We start from the raw sequence: 16,212 nt of genomic DNA, 5'->3' as shown, positions 1-16,212 counted from the left end.
CAACGTTGAATGTTGGTGTGTCCCCCATATTAGTATAAAAATATGCAGCCAAACTCGGAGAATAAGTTTGGTCAGGTTGAAGAACTAAGGAAGACCACCTAATGTTAGTGATGTAGTCGCGGAAGAGATGGACATAAGTATTGGAATCCATCATAGACTGAAAGGATTGCTCAGGAATGAGTTTTGGAGGTGTCATGTTTAATGAAGATGTCATGTTGGATGAAGTAAAGAAATGGGTAAGGATAAAGGCAAGCTGGATGGATAAATGAGTATGGAACAAAATAGACCCTCCTGTAATGACATTGAAAATCACATGTTAAAATTGTTCTTGTAACAACGTGAATTATGACAATTCTAGTAAGCATTTATTACAAAAGAAGACACAAAGATAACAACAAAATTCATAATACAACGAAAAACGTAATAATATATTCGATTATTTATTTATTGACTTAGTATTATTATTTTATTTTTATTCAATAAGAAAATCATGGATTATTATGATGATGATGGAGACGTAGATCGTGCACAAGATTTGTCAGTGCATCAATTTGTTGGCCTAACTGCAGTTGAATGTTGCCTTGGTTGACAAAGAGTGAAGTTTGATTCTCCATTAGGAGATCGTGATTTTGCAAGGACTGAGAATGATTTTCCAAGATTTCCTCTTGTTGAGCATCGTGCATTGCTTGATGTTCTTGGAAATCCATAAGAGAGTTGATGAGAATTTCCTAACGTGCGTGTAGTTCCCTCATGCCTTGATGAAGAAATTGAATACCTTCCATGGGGTTAAAAAAATATTCTGCATGGCATTTTCATCAAAGAAATGCGCAGAGTTTGAGTTTTGGCCATCCATTTCATCTGGCAGAGTATCTGGTGTCCAAGAACCACCGGAACAGTCTTTGTGAAGTACAGTAACAACCGCTCTTTGAAGAGGTATTTCTGGAGAAACTGCTAGATAACCCCATTGCATCATAATTTTCATGACTAAAGTAGTCAAAGGTGCTAACCTTTTTGTTTTCCTAGCGATCGCGTTCCAGAGGTGTTGGATTATGCAAAAATCATCTCTTTGATTCTACATAATCCAGAGTAGGTGGAGTTGAGGTTTGGTTACTTCAGATTGGTGTGACGTACCCACCACATTGTGTCCCAACCAGTGGAGCACAGCTCGTTAATTCTGTTTCAAAGAACGTTGAAGAACAACGTGATTTTTATTTTCGACTTCACCACGAGATACGGTGGCACGTATTAAAGATTTGACGAAATCAAATGATGACTCTGGAAGGTGGAACTCCTGTGTATTCATTGGAATTTGAAGTATGTCGGAGATAATTTCCTTAGTCAATTCAAATCGTTGTCCATAGGCATGGAAATAGAATTTTCCATTTTCAGGTCCGCTAAATTGGTAGAACATCAAGACCAAGTCTGTGGGATAAGCTGCTTCTGCATGATATAAAAGAGGCATCCATCCTCGACGTACAATTTCTGTGTCATAAAAAGGAGAAAATCGGCCATCGTCATAAATTTTCCGGTAGTTCTTCTCAGGCACTATCTTTCTTGGTTGATCCATTTGAAAGTGTAAGTGATGGAGGGATAGTAGAGAATCCGTGAAATGAAAATGGCTGAAACGAAGAGATTTATAGCCAATATAAGATCTTGTACGAATCAAGATGCCAAGTGCAGTTAGGTCTAGAATTAATATGTAAAAACACAAGTGAACCATGTGGTGTTGGTACACACAATTATGTACAGAAACTATGGGTATCCATAGTATGTCTTTTCATGTCAGATGTCCAACAACAATTAATGAGGTATTAAAATGATAGAAAGTATGGAGGAAGGTTTCACAGGGCAGTTAGACCTACACGTAATTTTAGAATTGATGATCATACCTCAATAAAGGAAGCTGGATATAATTATCGAGCTACGTGCATGACAAGTGTTAGGCGTACCGTGTAGCATGCATGATCTATTATGAAAACAATAAGTTGAGATTGAATTATTTTGGTGAGTTATAGATTTTTCTTCTTTGTTATGGTTTTGATCGTTGTTTTATTTTTATTTATTTATTATTTTTTTTAGAAGGTAAAAATACAACTAATACACACAAATATAAAATAGGGAACTTCTCCATTTAATACCTAAACCGTACAAATGTGTGAGAATTATTTAACATACCATACTAATATACAAAACGACAAAGGAAAAGAGAGATCTCGGTTACATAGATCTAGATATTCTGGAGGATGTTTTGCATGATCGACAGTAGAACAATGATAAATACTATTATCACGAATAAAGTGATAGCCCATTCGCGTTGCTCCATTTCCAATCGCTCGATTGGATCCATTATGTTGAAGAAAATGAGAATTTGTGAAGAGGAATTTGAGGAGAGTGAGAGAAGGGGATGAGTGAAGGTTGAAGAGGAGAGTTGGATTTATAATGGAAAATCTGATCGTTGGGTATCTGACCGTTGGGATCAGTCCATTGGGTATTGACCGTTGGGCTTAGATAGTAGGCCCAGTGCATCAAGGAACAAGCTACCATTTAGGAATGACAATAATCGCATAACATAAATAATTTCTCATTCAAACCGGATGGAGTTACAAAATTATGAGAAGATGAACCAAATGACATAAGGAAACAAATGACATAGTCATTTCTAAACCAAGGGAAATAAACAGCTACTGGGAATCCTCAAGGTTAGCAGAAGATGAACTAGGGTTTCGACGATGTCGGCCACGACGACCTCCTGGCTGAACTGACTGGTCTGGAATGTGGCCTAAAGACTGCAGCAGTTGATCTTGGAATTGCCGTTGATTTGCCATCATCATTCTCTGGGAACGGCCTTGGCGATTACGCATTTCTTGCTGAAAGTCATTTTGGGAAGTAAGCATCTCTTCCTGACGAAGAAACATCTTACGCATGCTAGTGTTCATGTGTCGCAAGGCTTCCATGGGATTGTTGATTCAGCACATGGCGTTGTCATTAAAACAATAGGACGGTGAAGGAGGAGGAGGAGTCACATTATCGCGCTCAACATCATCTCTAGCTATTGGTTCCCAGTGATCTAGAACACAAGTCTCGAAAATTCCAAAATTTTCGAATGGAATGAAAGGAGTAGCAGACTGGAACCCTAAGTTAAGCATAAGCTGAGTAACAAGTACAGCAAGAGGAGCTGACCTGTTTGACGCAGTCGTAAGAACATGGGCCAGGAAATGGACCATACAGAAGGTATCCTTCTTCTCCTGGAGGATCCACAGCAGGTGCAAGAATTTCTTGTTTACGTCAGACGTCTTTAAAGTTCCAATGACGTTGTAAGCCAGCCACTGAGTAACGGCTAGTTGGTTTCATCTGAGCGAGTGCTGGTACACGCAGCTCGAGCCATTATTGTGCTCTCCCTCGAGAAGCGTGTTAAACAATAAGTCTATCGTATTCGGATACTCTGATATCAACAGGGTCGTACTATCGGAGTTTATCGGAATCTGCGATGTATTCGATATTAACTCCAACGTGAGTTCACGTTCCATCCCATCTGCCGTAATCCAAAATTCATCACCCCGGAAACCACCATTGTTGTAAAACTTTAAAACTAAATCTTCCGAGTAATTAGCCGGCACTTTGTGCAACAAATACTCCCACTCCTTATTCGCAATTTCTTCGTCGAAAAAGGGATGAAACATGCCCAAATCGAATAGATATTTAAAATTCCTCTCTACTGTGATTCGTCGACATGCTGCGATAGAGAGGTTGAGATGTTATTCTGAGGGTTTAAATTGGTTGTACTGATAGAGTAGATGGTGCTGTACCAAAGGGTTTTGAATCAGTGGTGATTAGCCCGCGTGCGCAGGTCGAAATCAGGCTTGTTAAGCCGCATTCGCAAGGGTAGTTTGAGGGGAACCAAGATCCGTAATTTAGGGGGGAAGAAATAAGGGAGTTTGACGCATGGTTTGCCTCGCGTGATTGTTTTTGTGACCAGACGCATGATTTGGATCAAGTCAAATATTTGGCCTAAGCCCATATGAAATTCGGAAGTTACCGAAATGTCCCGAAATTTCAAACGTGGAATTTCAATTCGTTTTAACTTCAAATTGAACGAACGAGAAGTGAAAACGATCGGCATTAAAAATGCCATCCAATGGAGTATGGCTAAGGCACATTCAATCCTTTTTTATATTTATTTTTATTGTTGGGGGCTTGAATTTGTAAAAACAGTAATCCCCCCCCTTTTTTTTTTTTTTTTTTTTAATGTACAAATTTACAAGGGGTGATGAACGTGTCAACAACACCGGACTTCAAGAAGAAAACCATTATTGTAAAATCAGGCAACTATCATGTCGGCTCTGGGGCGAATCCAATCTAGCCAGACTGTGGCTTAACCTTTATGTTTTGGGGGCGTAGGGTTCAGGACGGTACCATCCCGGCCTGACCAATGTGCAATGGTCTAATAATAATATTACCCTTAGTACATATGGTATAGCCTCAAACTGCCCCGAACTGTCATCAAATAGAGAACTATTCAAGGCTGGCCTGGTGAAATCCATTGCCTGTGCGAACGAGGGACCATCCGATGTTGCATATCACAACTCTCTTTGTGCACAACGCTTAGTGCAAAGGTGAAAATAAAAGACACGAGTATATACATTTTGAGTCTTTTAACGTCAAATCCTCAAGACGAATGTGAGTCTTTTAACGTCAAATCCTCAAGACGAATCCCAAGACCTGGATAGAAAGTGCTTATGCCTTATGATTACCCACAAAAGCAACCAGCTTTTTAATCGTGTTTAATATAGTGTATTGACATACCCCCATGCAAGATCGAACTATAGACCTTCAGTTTACAAGACTGACACTACCACTGAGCTATACGGCCTGTTGTTTGCCTTGCCCATTATTGTCTATAATGATTTTTAATAAACATTCCATTCCATGTTACAAAGTTCAAATGAAACTCCGACACATAACCTAATCACCCAATTGCAAGGTCTTAAGGCTAAAGTTCAGCATCCATAGCAATCCATGATTCCATGAATCGAATATGTCCTGCCATTGGTGAGCAATATTTCAATAATGAATTAGTACATAATGGCCCAAACCAACTCATTATTTTACAATACTCAAGCCCAGAACAATATATAAAAATGGCCCAACCAAGTCCATCATGAAATGTTTAATATATGGTGGACCAACTGATTATTATTTTGAAAAAGGTGCGTAAAATGGGATGTGCAGGACTGCAAGGCAAGCTGATCCAATTTATCCAATCTAGGGACTAGGGAGGCATACAATTATACAAATTAAAACCATTGACTATAGTTATTCATGAAATGCTTGAAATTAGGCATAGCAGCGCACAAAAATCGAATCGAACAAAGAATACAACTAACATATTGAAGTGTTTTTTTCTTATTGAAGTTTTTTGAATCTAAAACATTTTACATAATCCATTCAAAAAAATGTAATATGTTACTATTCTAATTTACATGCGTTCATTCCTTTGATTTTCTCCACCCCAATTTTGTAGATGAGGTTTTTATTCAACATGACATCTCTGACATACAGAAGTTTCGTCTATTAGAAGCAATATTAGATTTTTTTATACCAATCCAACAATTTTTCCTTAATGAAAAACGTTAGCATTTTTCCCAGTACACCAATCTCTATTATAGATGTTTCTATAATCAAAATTGTTGCCGCTTGACAAACTGTTTCTATAATCATCTACGAATAGCATAGCTGCTTGACAAACTGCACTCCTTCAACATGTATTATGCACCTTCTTCATTATCTTAATCAAGTGGAATCCCGAAACCTGCCAAAGTTATGCATGTACGTCAAAGGAATGTGCGGCTAACAATAGGGTGAAACAGATGTAATTCAGTGATGCAACCTCCATACAGATGGTTTGAAAAAAAACAGCACTCCATCATTTGAATCATTCAATCTCCATACACATAAAATAAGATCCACATTATATGGATAGCTTTGAAATGGTTATCTTTCGACATAGCAATCTTCAGGAAATCTATTATTTACACATTCAATTCACTACTCCACATATTATACCCGACTTAATATATCTATAGAACAAATATTAACAGTGTCCAATGTATTTTTTCCAATAATTTTATATTGACTAAATTACAAGCAGTTAAATACCTCTTCGAATATATTTATTCGCAACATACAAGAGCATCAAATATCGAATCGTACAAAGAATACAACTAGCGTATTTGAGTGTTTTTTCCTTATTGAAATTTTTTGTGAGACCTCGACCTATATTAATCTAAATCCTATACATGCATTCATTTTTTTAATTTTCTCCACCCCAATTTCCTTTCCTAGCATGTGCAACGCACGGGCCCGTTTACTACAAACATTCTCTATTACTCAATTCTCTGCTCTTACTCTTCTCTCCTTCTCTTACAAACTGAACTTCAATTCACTTACACTTTGTACTGACGCTTTTCGCTGCTCTTTAATACTAACGATTTTTTTCGCTGTACAAAAGTTACTCAATTTTGTCTCTTACTTTTGTGCAACCGCAATGGATGAGGTCAGTGTTGTTTTCTATGTTTACTTACTGTTTAAATTTTGTGCGATTCTATTTCTTTTTATTATTCGTTTTATTCTTTGTTTCTCTGATTTTTGCAACCGTTTTTTTCTTAAATTTTCAATTCTTTCATGTTTTATATTTCTTTGCATTTTGTTTTTAAACCATGATTTATTTCTTTGCATTTTGTTTTTAAAATCATGGTAGAGTGGCCCGAGCAGACATAGGCAACGACTACCTCATACTCGACTGATACATCGGCAAAGTATTAGGGACAGAAACAGATATCAAAGGCGATATCGAGCAATGCATTTGTCTCCATTATCAAATGAGTGGGAATTTTATAGAGGTGATCAATCTCCATAGTTAGTTAAACACATCCACAAAAAAACTAGGCTATAATTCATATTGTAGATAAAGTTGCAGGGCATGGTATAAACTATGGTATAAAAAGTGTGGTAAATTGAACCTGCCCGATATATATATATATATATATATATATATATATATATATATATATATATATATATATATATATATATATATATATATATATTTGGACCTTACCTAAAACCTAAAACCAAAATTTCAAAATATAATCTCGCGAAGGGTTTTCTCAAAACTCTCTCACTCGCTCCCTCTCTCCTATTCTATCTCCAAACATAAGAGTGGCATGTCTCCCCCTTTGTGCTCTCTCCCTCTCATGGGGTTCCTGTTTTCTCTATTTCTCATCCTAAAATTCCGATTAAAAATGAGGTTGCAAATTCATGTGTGAAGAATGGTGGAGAGATTGAAAAGAAACAAAAAGAAAGTCATGTGGAGAAGGAGCAAGAGCAGAAGATTGTTTCAGAATTTATCTCCTGGTTTTTTGTTGTTATTGACGATTACCGCAGATTCATATAATTTATCTTCTGATTTTGGTGTTTGTTATTTTGGTTGGAACTATGAAATCTGTGAGATGATGAGTGTTTCGCTAATGTAATTTGGAATGCTTAGATTGATAAATTTAGAAAAGAAGTGTTAGTTTCTAATACCTTTATTCTAGATAAATGTTCTTTTAATTGTTGCCTTATTCTTGATGTGTTTCGGGGTTGATTTGGGGTTTACAATGGGCCATACATATAAGAAAACAATTGGAGTAGATTATCTGAGAAAGAGAACACCTAAACTTCGGCACCACTTGTATTTGTTGTTTCATCATTCTTGTTTTTGTTGTTGCATTCTTTCCTTTAAGTCCCTGCACAAGAGAACCTTACACTCATTGGGTTCATAACAAAGGCGGGAATGTAGTTCCAAGAGGTGCCACATTCTCTTGCAATGGATGCATCCCAGGGACTCTCAACTTGCAACCAGCAAAGTGATTACATGCTGCAAAGTTAGTATGGACTCTCAACTAGCATCACTAGGAGTTGTTTCTATGGAGATAGTTGGTAGCCCGTTTGCATTAATGTATAAAGTAATTGGCTTGTAGGAAAGATGTGTGGTTTGCCCTCTTCTCAGTTAGTTAGGATGGGAAGAATAGAGTAGCTCAGGTGGAATTTTGTATAAATCTTCCTCGTCCACAACTTTAGGTGCCCTATTACTAGGTAGTATTGTTCTTCAACAAGTAAATTTTTGGGTGAACGATGACAATTTCTAGAGAATTGCAATCTTGTATATCAATTTCCATAATTGTTCCATAATCATTGGTTGTATATGGCATGTTGCTTATCATATGGGGCTAGATCGTTTGGGATTTATGGGTTACTTGTTAGATGTGTTTTGAGCTTCAAACATGTGCTTCCAAACCTTAACAGGTTATTGTTAATGAACTTCATACATGTGTTATGAACTTTAAACATGTTCTTCCAAATCTCAGTAGAAACTTCTAGCCATTACTGAAAGTGGTTGCTAGCTTGTAGTGTACACATAAAAACTTTCTTAGTCTTAGTACCACCAATGTGCAGAAGCTAGTATGCACTAATAAATGTACCTTACAAGTTTTTTTAACAACCATTCTTGACAAATTTACTATAAATAGTTCTTTCTTAACAGGAGCAAGTTCCTATCAACAAACAGTATCCAGTCACTCAGTAGTGAGTCCCAAACTCCTAATGCACCATTTGAGTGCCAAGCTCCCAATGCACAATTATGTCTTTAGAGTAAAGCATATATTTAATAGTAAGGGACTACTGAACCGTACTAAATATACATTTAGGAAAAATAACTGAGCGGTCCTGGTAATTTTCCAAAGTGATGCTCTCTATTCCGTCCACCTCTGGAGGGACAATAACTGCTACTAGGAAGTGCAATGTTGGCCCGATGTCGAATATTGAGCTTCATTAAGTCGAATCGAGAAAGCCATGCTCATCTTTTAGACAGACTGGGCCACAGACTTCGCACACATTTTCAAGCTCACTGCATGAATGACATAACTCTGTCTTTCTAATATCACCGCATACAGCTATCCACTTAACAACACAAAACGGCTGTTTACAGATCATACAATCCCTATCCCAATTCCCTTTTTTCAACCGAGCCTTCATGTCGGGGCCGAAGCACGACTGGCAAATATTATACTATGTGTTATAGGAAGTTGGAAGATGTATCACCGTCGGATCTAAAAGGTGTTCCAGTTCCAGTGGAGGATAGCATTATGCCGCAACTTCTTGAGTAAAGTTTTTGTTTTTTATTGTTAGGATGATGTGAGGTTAGGTTACAGTTTTTTCTTTCTCGATTATGTTTATTTTTTCCACTGTATTCATGATATTTGGTTTTTATCTATTTTTTATTAGATTGGTAATCAGAATAGGTCGGTCAAAATATATAAGAGTTGGGTAATCTAGCCTTGAGGTAAGTCGGCAAAATAGATATAAGTATTAAGGATAACGTAATTGGGGTGTCGCCGCCCCCATAATATAATAATAACGTAATGAAATTTGGGGTGTTCGCCGCCCCCATAGTATTAAGCGACTCGCACGGTTTCTCTTGGTGCGGGAGTTTGTACTTTCGAGTCTTTGATGAGATCTTTGCGGTGTTCAAACGATCCCAAACATTTTTGCCGTAGACCGATTCATCTTCGAAGTTGACGAATCGTTTCTTGATTGTTATTCTTGCTCTCCAATTGTCGGAGACGACGGTCTACCTGAGTTGATGGATCGGATACATGAATACCCACTCTCTCAGTCGCAGATGGCCTAGGACCATCGGACTTGGAAAGTGAATTCCCAGCAGAAGGTGAATGCTGAACTTGTGCGGTAAAAGGGATACTTTCACCGTTGTTTGTTTTTCGAGAAGTCATTGACGTAACTTTTGTTTTATGGTTGAGGGTAGGAGCACAGATGGCGCCAAATATGTTTCAGCAAGATTTGCTAAAACACACCAGTTGAGGGTCGGAAGTAATTTTTTTGGAGATGGTGAAGGAGATGGTGGTTGGAAAAAGATGGGACTGGACTTCGGTTTTGAAGTTGCCTACATACCCAAATATATTGCTTGGGATCAAGTCTCGATGCGTAGTTCTGGGAAAATGATGAAGGTTGGATTTATAGGTAAGATTGGTGATAGTTACTTCCTCGTTCTCCAATATTCCAATCGTGGGATGAAGTTGGATAACTGGTGGGAGAACCGTCTAATCGTGGGATGAAGTTGGTGAACTGGTGGGAGAACTGTCCAATCGTGGGATGAAGTTGGTGGAAGTTGTTTGACTCGCAAAACATCGTGGGATGTAGGCTTTGGGCGTGGGCTTTTTGTAGATAAGCTCTGAGCATGGGCTCTGAGCGTGGGCTTTTTTGTAGCAAAGCTCTGAGCATGGGCTCTAAGCGTGGGCTTTTTTGTAGCATGGATTTAGAGTGTGGGCTTTATATTGAATTGGGCTTTTATTGGGCCACATTTGTGGGGGCCGGAACAACAGGTATTGTGCTCATCCTCCAAATTTAAATTTTTTAGTTTGCTCTTGTTCTTCCAATTAGATTTTAGCCTTAAGACTGCCAAGAAAAAAAAATAGTTAGAGCCATCATCAACGCCATTACTAAATTATATGAATATGCAGTAATCGTCGACAGCAACCAAAAACCAGGAGATAAATTCTGAAACAATCTTCTGTTCTTGCTCCTTCTCCACATGACTTTCTTTTTGTTTCTCTTCAATCTTTCCACCATTCTTCACACGCGAATTTGCTGCGTCATTTCTAATCGGAATTTTAAGATGAGAAATAGAGAAAAGAGGAACCCCATGAGAGGGAGAGAGTATAAAGGGGGAGACAAGTCACTCTATGTTTGGAGAGAGAATAGGAGAGAGGGAGCGAGTGAGAGAGTTTTGAGAAAACCCTTCACGAGATTAAATTTTGAAATTTCGGTTTTTAAGTAAAGTCCGTAAACGGACGTCCGTCTAGGAGCGGATATATATACACTAAACTCAAACTTTATTGTAACATGTCACATGTTAACATTTAGGGTTTGTCCAACAATTATACAAATGTGAAATTAAGCAATTAAGACACCCATATGCCTAAGTACAATCATTTATCTCATTACAAAAAGAAAAGTTAACTAGAGCTCACCTAAAAGAAAACATGGTAGGTTATCTAACAAACTTGCCAAAGCAATAACTTTTCCTACAGTCATCCAAATGATACACCACTTGATTATTTGAAAACTAGGATAGGTATACTTACTTTTTCATGTAGAACTCGAAGTCTCAACCTCATCCCATCTAAAAGAAAACTTAGGTCAAACATGGTAAAAATCCTAATTTTCAGCAAACTACAATTCTTAAGCGTTATTTTCCGGAGACCACAACTCTTTCCACAAGTGTCCAAACGCCACCAGGCTTTTTGCGTTGAAAATAAGACTCTCAGAACTTACTCTTTCATGTTTTACAAAAATACTAACTCTCACTCTAACTATATGACAACTGGACTCGAACACAGTGCACAGAAACGGAATTCTGACGCACTATTTTCTGTCAACCAAACTTCCAGACATCATAGCTGTCTCCACATGACTCAGAATGGGACGAGGCCAATTGAGTTAGAAAGAAGACTCATAAAACTCACCTTTTCATGTTTTAAAAAAACTCTAACTCTCCCCCTAGCTTTATGCAATTTGTGATCAAACCCTATGCAGAAAACTGTTTTCTGACAAATAAAATTTCTGACACATAGAATTGTCGAGGTCATATAGTTTCCGTCACTCATCCAAATTAAGTGAGGCTCACTGCGTCAGATAAAAGACTCTCTAAGGTTTCATTAGGTTTTGGTTTCGCACAAATCTACAAAGTATAGTAGCCTATACACTTCCTACAGTGCAACATGTCCAGAATATGTCCACAAACAGTCATTATATATTGAAGTCAGTTTTCATAATCTTAAACACGAGTATGAACTCGGGTCAAAGTATGAGGTTGTACCTCTGTAAGTCTAGATTCTAATGGTTTTGGAATCAACATAAAAGTGTAAATGTTTTATTTTATAAGATTTTATTACTGCAGACTACTCAGTTTCAGTCCGAGTTTCTGCATCAGACTTCAACTAAAATTTCAATATGCAGAACGACTAGATATGAAATTTTACAAAACACGAAAATTGTAGATATGTGTTTCTACAGTAAACAAGCGTTGGATTCATATCAAAAAGATCAAAATCGAATTTTCTATGCTTAAATTACCAAGAATAGATCTGAAATTCTGAAAATCAAAACCCTATAACATGAATCCAATGACTTCACCTTCACATCATTCAAAACAGTTGCAGGCCTATATAATACTCCCAATCAATCAATAAACACATGGTTTACTCACTACCGTATACAAATACTCCTCAACATGACAACACCTATATATCAAAGCTAAATTTTTGGTGCCAGTAACTCAGTATACCAAAAGTCTCTGATTAAACAAATAATTTCGATCTCAAAATTTCATTATAGAGAATTAAATATACAACTAATCTAAACCATAGTAATAAATCAATTATATAAAAATAAAGTTTAGACTACTCACTTAGTGATACCAAACTCGATAGTTTACATAACAAAAGAACCCGAAACCGAAAGCACCGAACTCAAAAATCAATTACGCATTAATAAGGTTATCTTCTTCCTTCCTTTCTCAAGCATTCTCAAACAGTAGACCTGTTTCTCTCTCTTTTTCTTTTATTTTAGCATGTCCATTTTTTTTTTCTTTTTATTTATTTTGTTTTTGAAAACCCACAAGAATATGAAAGAGGGAGCAAATCAAAGTTGGTTGTAACCCCTTCTCTCTCTCTCCCCACGTTGTCTCTCTTTTATCTTTATTCTCTTTTATTATTATTATTATTATTATTATTAATTAATTAATTAACTTTATATCTATTTTACTCTGTAATGAGGCATGCCAAATTTGCCAAAAATTCCGTTCGTTTCAGACGATTATACCCCAGTTTTTGTTTTAAAATACAAAAGAGTCAGCTAAATACAAATGTTAGTTGATTTATTTAGGGGCTAAACCGTAAAAAAGACTTACTTTATCGATGGCGTGGGCTAACTTTCTTGATTGAGTTGTCTCTGTCAATACAAATTATTGGACGATTCTGTCCTTATTTTGCATCTTCAATTACAAGATAATTGTTTTTATATTATTTTAATATTTGTTATGTTTTAGGAGAAAAATGTATTAAGAATTTTTTTGAAAAAATTGGTCGGTGCAAATTGTGGCAGAGAGTGGCGTAGCCACGTGCTCAAAACTAGTACATTTAATTAAAAAGGAAAATAAAAATAGAGGTGTTATAACTTCGTTCTACATTAATGCCAATGAGTAATGTGTACTCCATTAGCTCATTTATAATTTCCTGTATAACTGAAATCACATTGCTTGCATTTCTGCAAAATAAAAAATAAACAAGTTTGAAGGTTAGAAGATGTAACCATCAATGAATATATTGATTTATATGATATAATGATATATCCATTCCATATAAAAGGCATACAGCATTATTATGCCCAATAAAGAACACTCTTAAAAGGTACAAAAGCTAGACGTCAGACACCCTCCTACTTTGCTCACAACCCTACCACGCACCCCCACAGGCCACAACCAAATCCAATATTTTGCTCCATAAACAATACACCAGAAATAAAAGAATTTAAAAGAATTGAGAAACATAGAATACATAGACAATCGGCATTCCACCATCACCACCACTACCACCACCACTCCTTACACTTGGAAGTAAGACAATCCTCACACCAACTTATCCACCCAATAAAAGAACTCCACGTGTCATTATATTCTCCAGGCCAGCCTGTTAACCTTGCAGAGGGCCACATACACAAATGGAGTGGGGAACACAACATGTGAATGTGCAGGTTAATAGGACTCAATACACACCACACACTCATACAACACAAGCCCCTACCATTTTAGTTCTGATGAAGTTGTTCCTTGCCCGTGCAGCCTTGAGTGTCAATTTGTGTGTTATTGTTGTTGCCCATATTCTTTAGATTCTGTTGTTGATACACTTGCCTTAATCTCTCTAACTCCTTCTTCAATGCTTCTTGGTGTGCTGCATTTATGTACACAAACCTTAAATACACTTGACCAACTAGCAAACATAAAATCCACTAGCAAACACTAATGCAAAAATGCCATAACCACAAACAACCTCAAAACTCTGAACTAATGCAAACTTGTTTCTGTGTTCTTTAGCTTATGTGAATACAAAGTTCGTGCACTCATTTAAATAGTAATAATTGCTTAATACAATATTAAATATACTTACCATCTTTGAAAATCTTATCTTGAGCAAGTGCGGCGATTCTTTGCTTAAGAGCACTGTTATCGACATTGAGTACTAATCGTTGATGATCTAGATATGCAACTCTTGGTGATAATGTTGATACTTCAGTCTACACGCAGCATTTAACAATAACATAAGTGAACATAATATCCTATAGTAATGCTAATTTTCAAACATATATGTAACATTATTCATTATTCATTATTCATTTAATTTTGTACCTGCAATGAAGTCACACTTCGTTCCAGCTCCGATATGTATTGCAGTTTCCTAACTCGTGATCTTTGCGCAGATTGTCGATTTGCCAATATCCTGATACAATTGTGGATATAACTAAGTATTTGTGAAGGACAATTCAATCAGAATTCCATGACATACGGTTTCATTTTGCACAATGTATGCACTAACGAATAATAATTCTATTAAATGAATACCTCTTGACTCTCTTGGGATCAATATTTGTGTCACCAGTACTAGTTGAAGATGGAGGGAGTTGTGATTCTTGTTTACATGGACTCTGCACTTCGCCTGCTTCATTCTTTGGCAGCTGATCCAATGTTGTAGTTTTTACATCATTAATGCTATTATGATCTGAGGGTGTAGAAGGGTTGGACGTAGACACATTCTGAGGTGCATTCCCCGAAACATCATCGGAGAACATAGACATCAGCTGTTCATCGTCTAATCTTTCGAATTCATGGTTTTCAGACCTTAACACCGCAGAAGAGCTATGGCATTCTTCAGTTACTGGTGCTTCAAGAAAGGTAATAGAATCACTCGCCGACCGCCTATGGGCACTACGCTTTGCCGATGAAAAATCTAGGAATTCGTCAATCCAAGAAGGTTGTTGGGTGGTGGTGGGTGTCATGAAATTTCCCATTGAATGTAACTTATGGTGAGAAAAATTAGACCAGCTTGGTGCCATGTTTGGGATTTTTGGAGGCAATTGTGCCATTTCTCTATACAACAATGCTAACACAAATGCAAAGTGTTGTAGGAAAAATGCAAAAGAGGAAAGAAAGAAATGTGTATGTATGTATGGATCAGAAATAAAACTTAGCAAACAAAACAAACCAACCAACCAACCAACCAAAAATAACAAACAAAACAAACTGGTAACAAAATTCACTAACAAATGAACTAAAGATATGCAAGAAATGTTACAAGAGTTGAAGTGGTTTAATGAAATTATCTAAACAGCAACAACATAATCAAAATATGTATGTGCAGTGTTCATAATCACATTGAAATATTTTTGTTGTTGATGTTGTTTGGTGGTGGTGGTTTTCTCGCTATCTATGTTGGTTATTCTCTATCTCTAAAAAAAATGTTTTGGTTTTTTTGGGAGGGAAAGAGGGGGTCACATGGAGCACAGCTAGCAACAGCTGGTTGGGGACTCAACGGTTTTACTGGAAAGTCGCAGTAGTTTAATAACTGGAGGAATCAGCCCACCACGTGCCGATGTGACCGTCACTTTGGCAGGTGCTTATAATAAACTTAAAAGGGCCCATAATAAGGACTAAAAGCCTAAAAGCACCAAGTACTCGTTGATAGTTTGATATTTCGATATTTGATGGATGTTGTTTCTAGTTTTCTACACTATTTGATCTTCCTTGCTTAAATTTTGATATATTGTTTTTTCATGCAAGGTTTACAGATTTAGAACTCTTTACCGTGATTTTCAAATTTTGATTTCCTTGGGTCACGGTCATTTTTTACAAAATCTGTTATGATGATTAAATTTTCCAGAGAGTGACTCTCAAGGACAAAAATGCTGAAAAAGTAACTCTCAATGACACATTTTTATTTTTGTAACTCACAAAGACCGGGTAGATGAAAGGTCAAGTATACTCTTGATGCGAAATAAAAAACGGATCGAATAGATGAAATGTCAAATATACCCCTGACGCAA

The 16,212-nt window shown here is 36.8% G+C and overlaps 1 protein-coding gene across 1 annotated transcript; it reads right to left on the bottom strand.

Moving 5' to 3' along the window:
- Positions 1-13,406: 13,406 nt before the first annotated feature.
- On the bottom strand, positions 13,407-15,699 carry LOC147505456 (basic leucine zipper 34-like). The gene is made up of 4 exons (XM_086604138.1): positions 14,735-15,699; positions 14,522-14,612; positions 14,283-14,409; positions 13,407-14,066 (listed from the first exon to the last, which is right to left on the bottom strand). The coding sequence occupies exons 1-4, from the start codon at positions 15,253-15,255 to the stop codon at positions 13,924-13,926; spliced, it is 882 nt and encodes a 293-aa protein (XP_086460264.1). The 5' UTR covers positions 15,256-15,699; the 3' UTR covers positions 13,407-13,923.
- Positions 15,700-16,212: the final 513 nt, after the last annotated feature.

Source organism: Coptis chinensis, chromosome 4 (assembly GCF_015680905.1).
Source record: "Coptis chinensis isolate HL-2020 chromosome 4, ASM1568090v1, whole genome shotgun sequence".
NCBI classification, from domain to species: Eukaryota; Viridiplantae; Streptophyta; class Magnoliopsida; order Ranunculales; family Ranunculaceae; genus Coptis; species Coptis chinensis.
Note: the sequence above shows the minus strand (reverse complement) of the source record. Positions and strands in the feature narration are given on the sequence as shown.

Bases quoted from the DNA above. Each gene is read 5' to 3' on its own strand.
- LOC147505456 (XM_086604138.1), bottom strand. From the start codon at position 15,255: ATGGCACAATTGCCTCCAAAAATCCCAAACATGGCACCAAGCTGGTCT. The intron at 14,410-14,521 runs GTACAAAATTAA...TGCTGCGTGTAG, and splicing joins GAAGTGTGACTTCATTGCAG to ACTGAAGTATCAACATTATC. The intron at 14,067-14,282 runs GTAAGTATATTT...ACATAAATGCAG, and splicing joins AGATAAGATTTTCAAAGATG to CACACCAAGAAGCATTGAAG.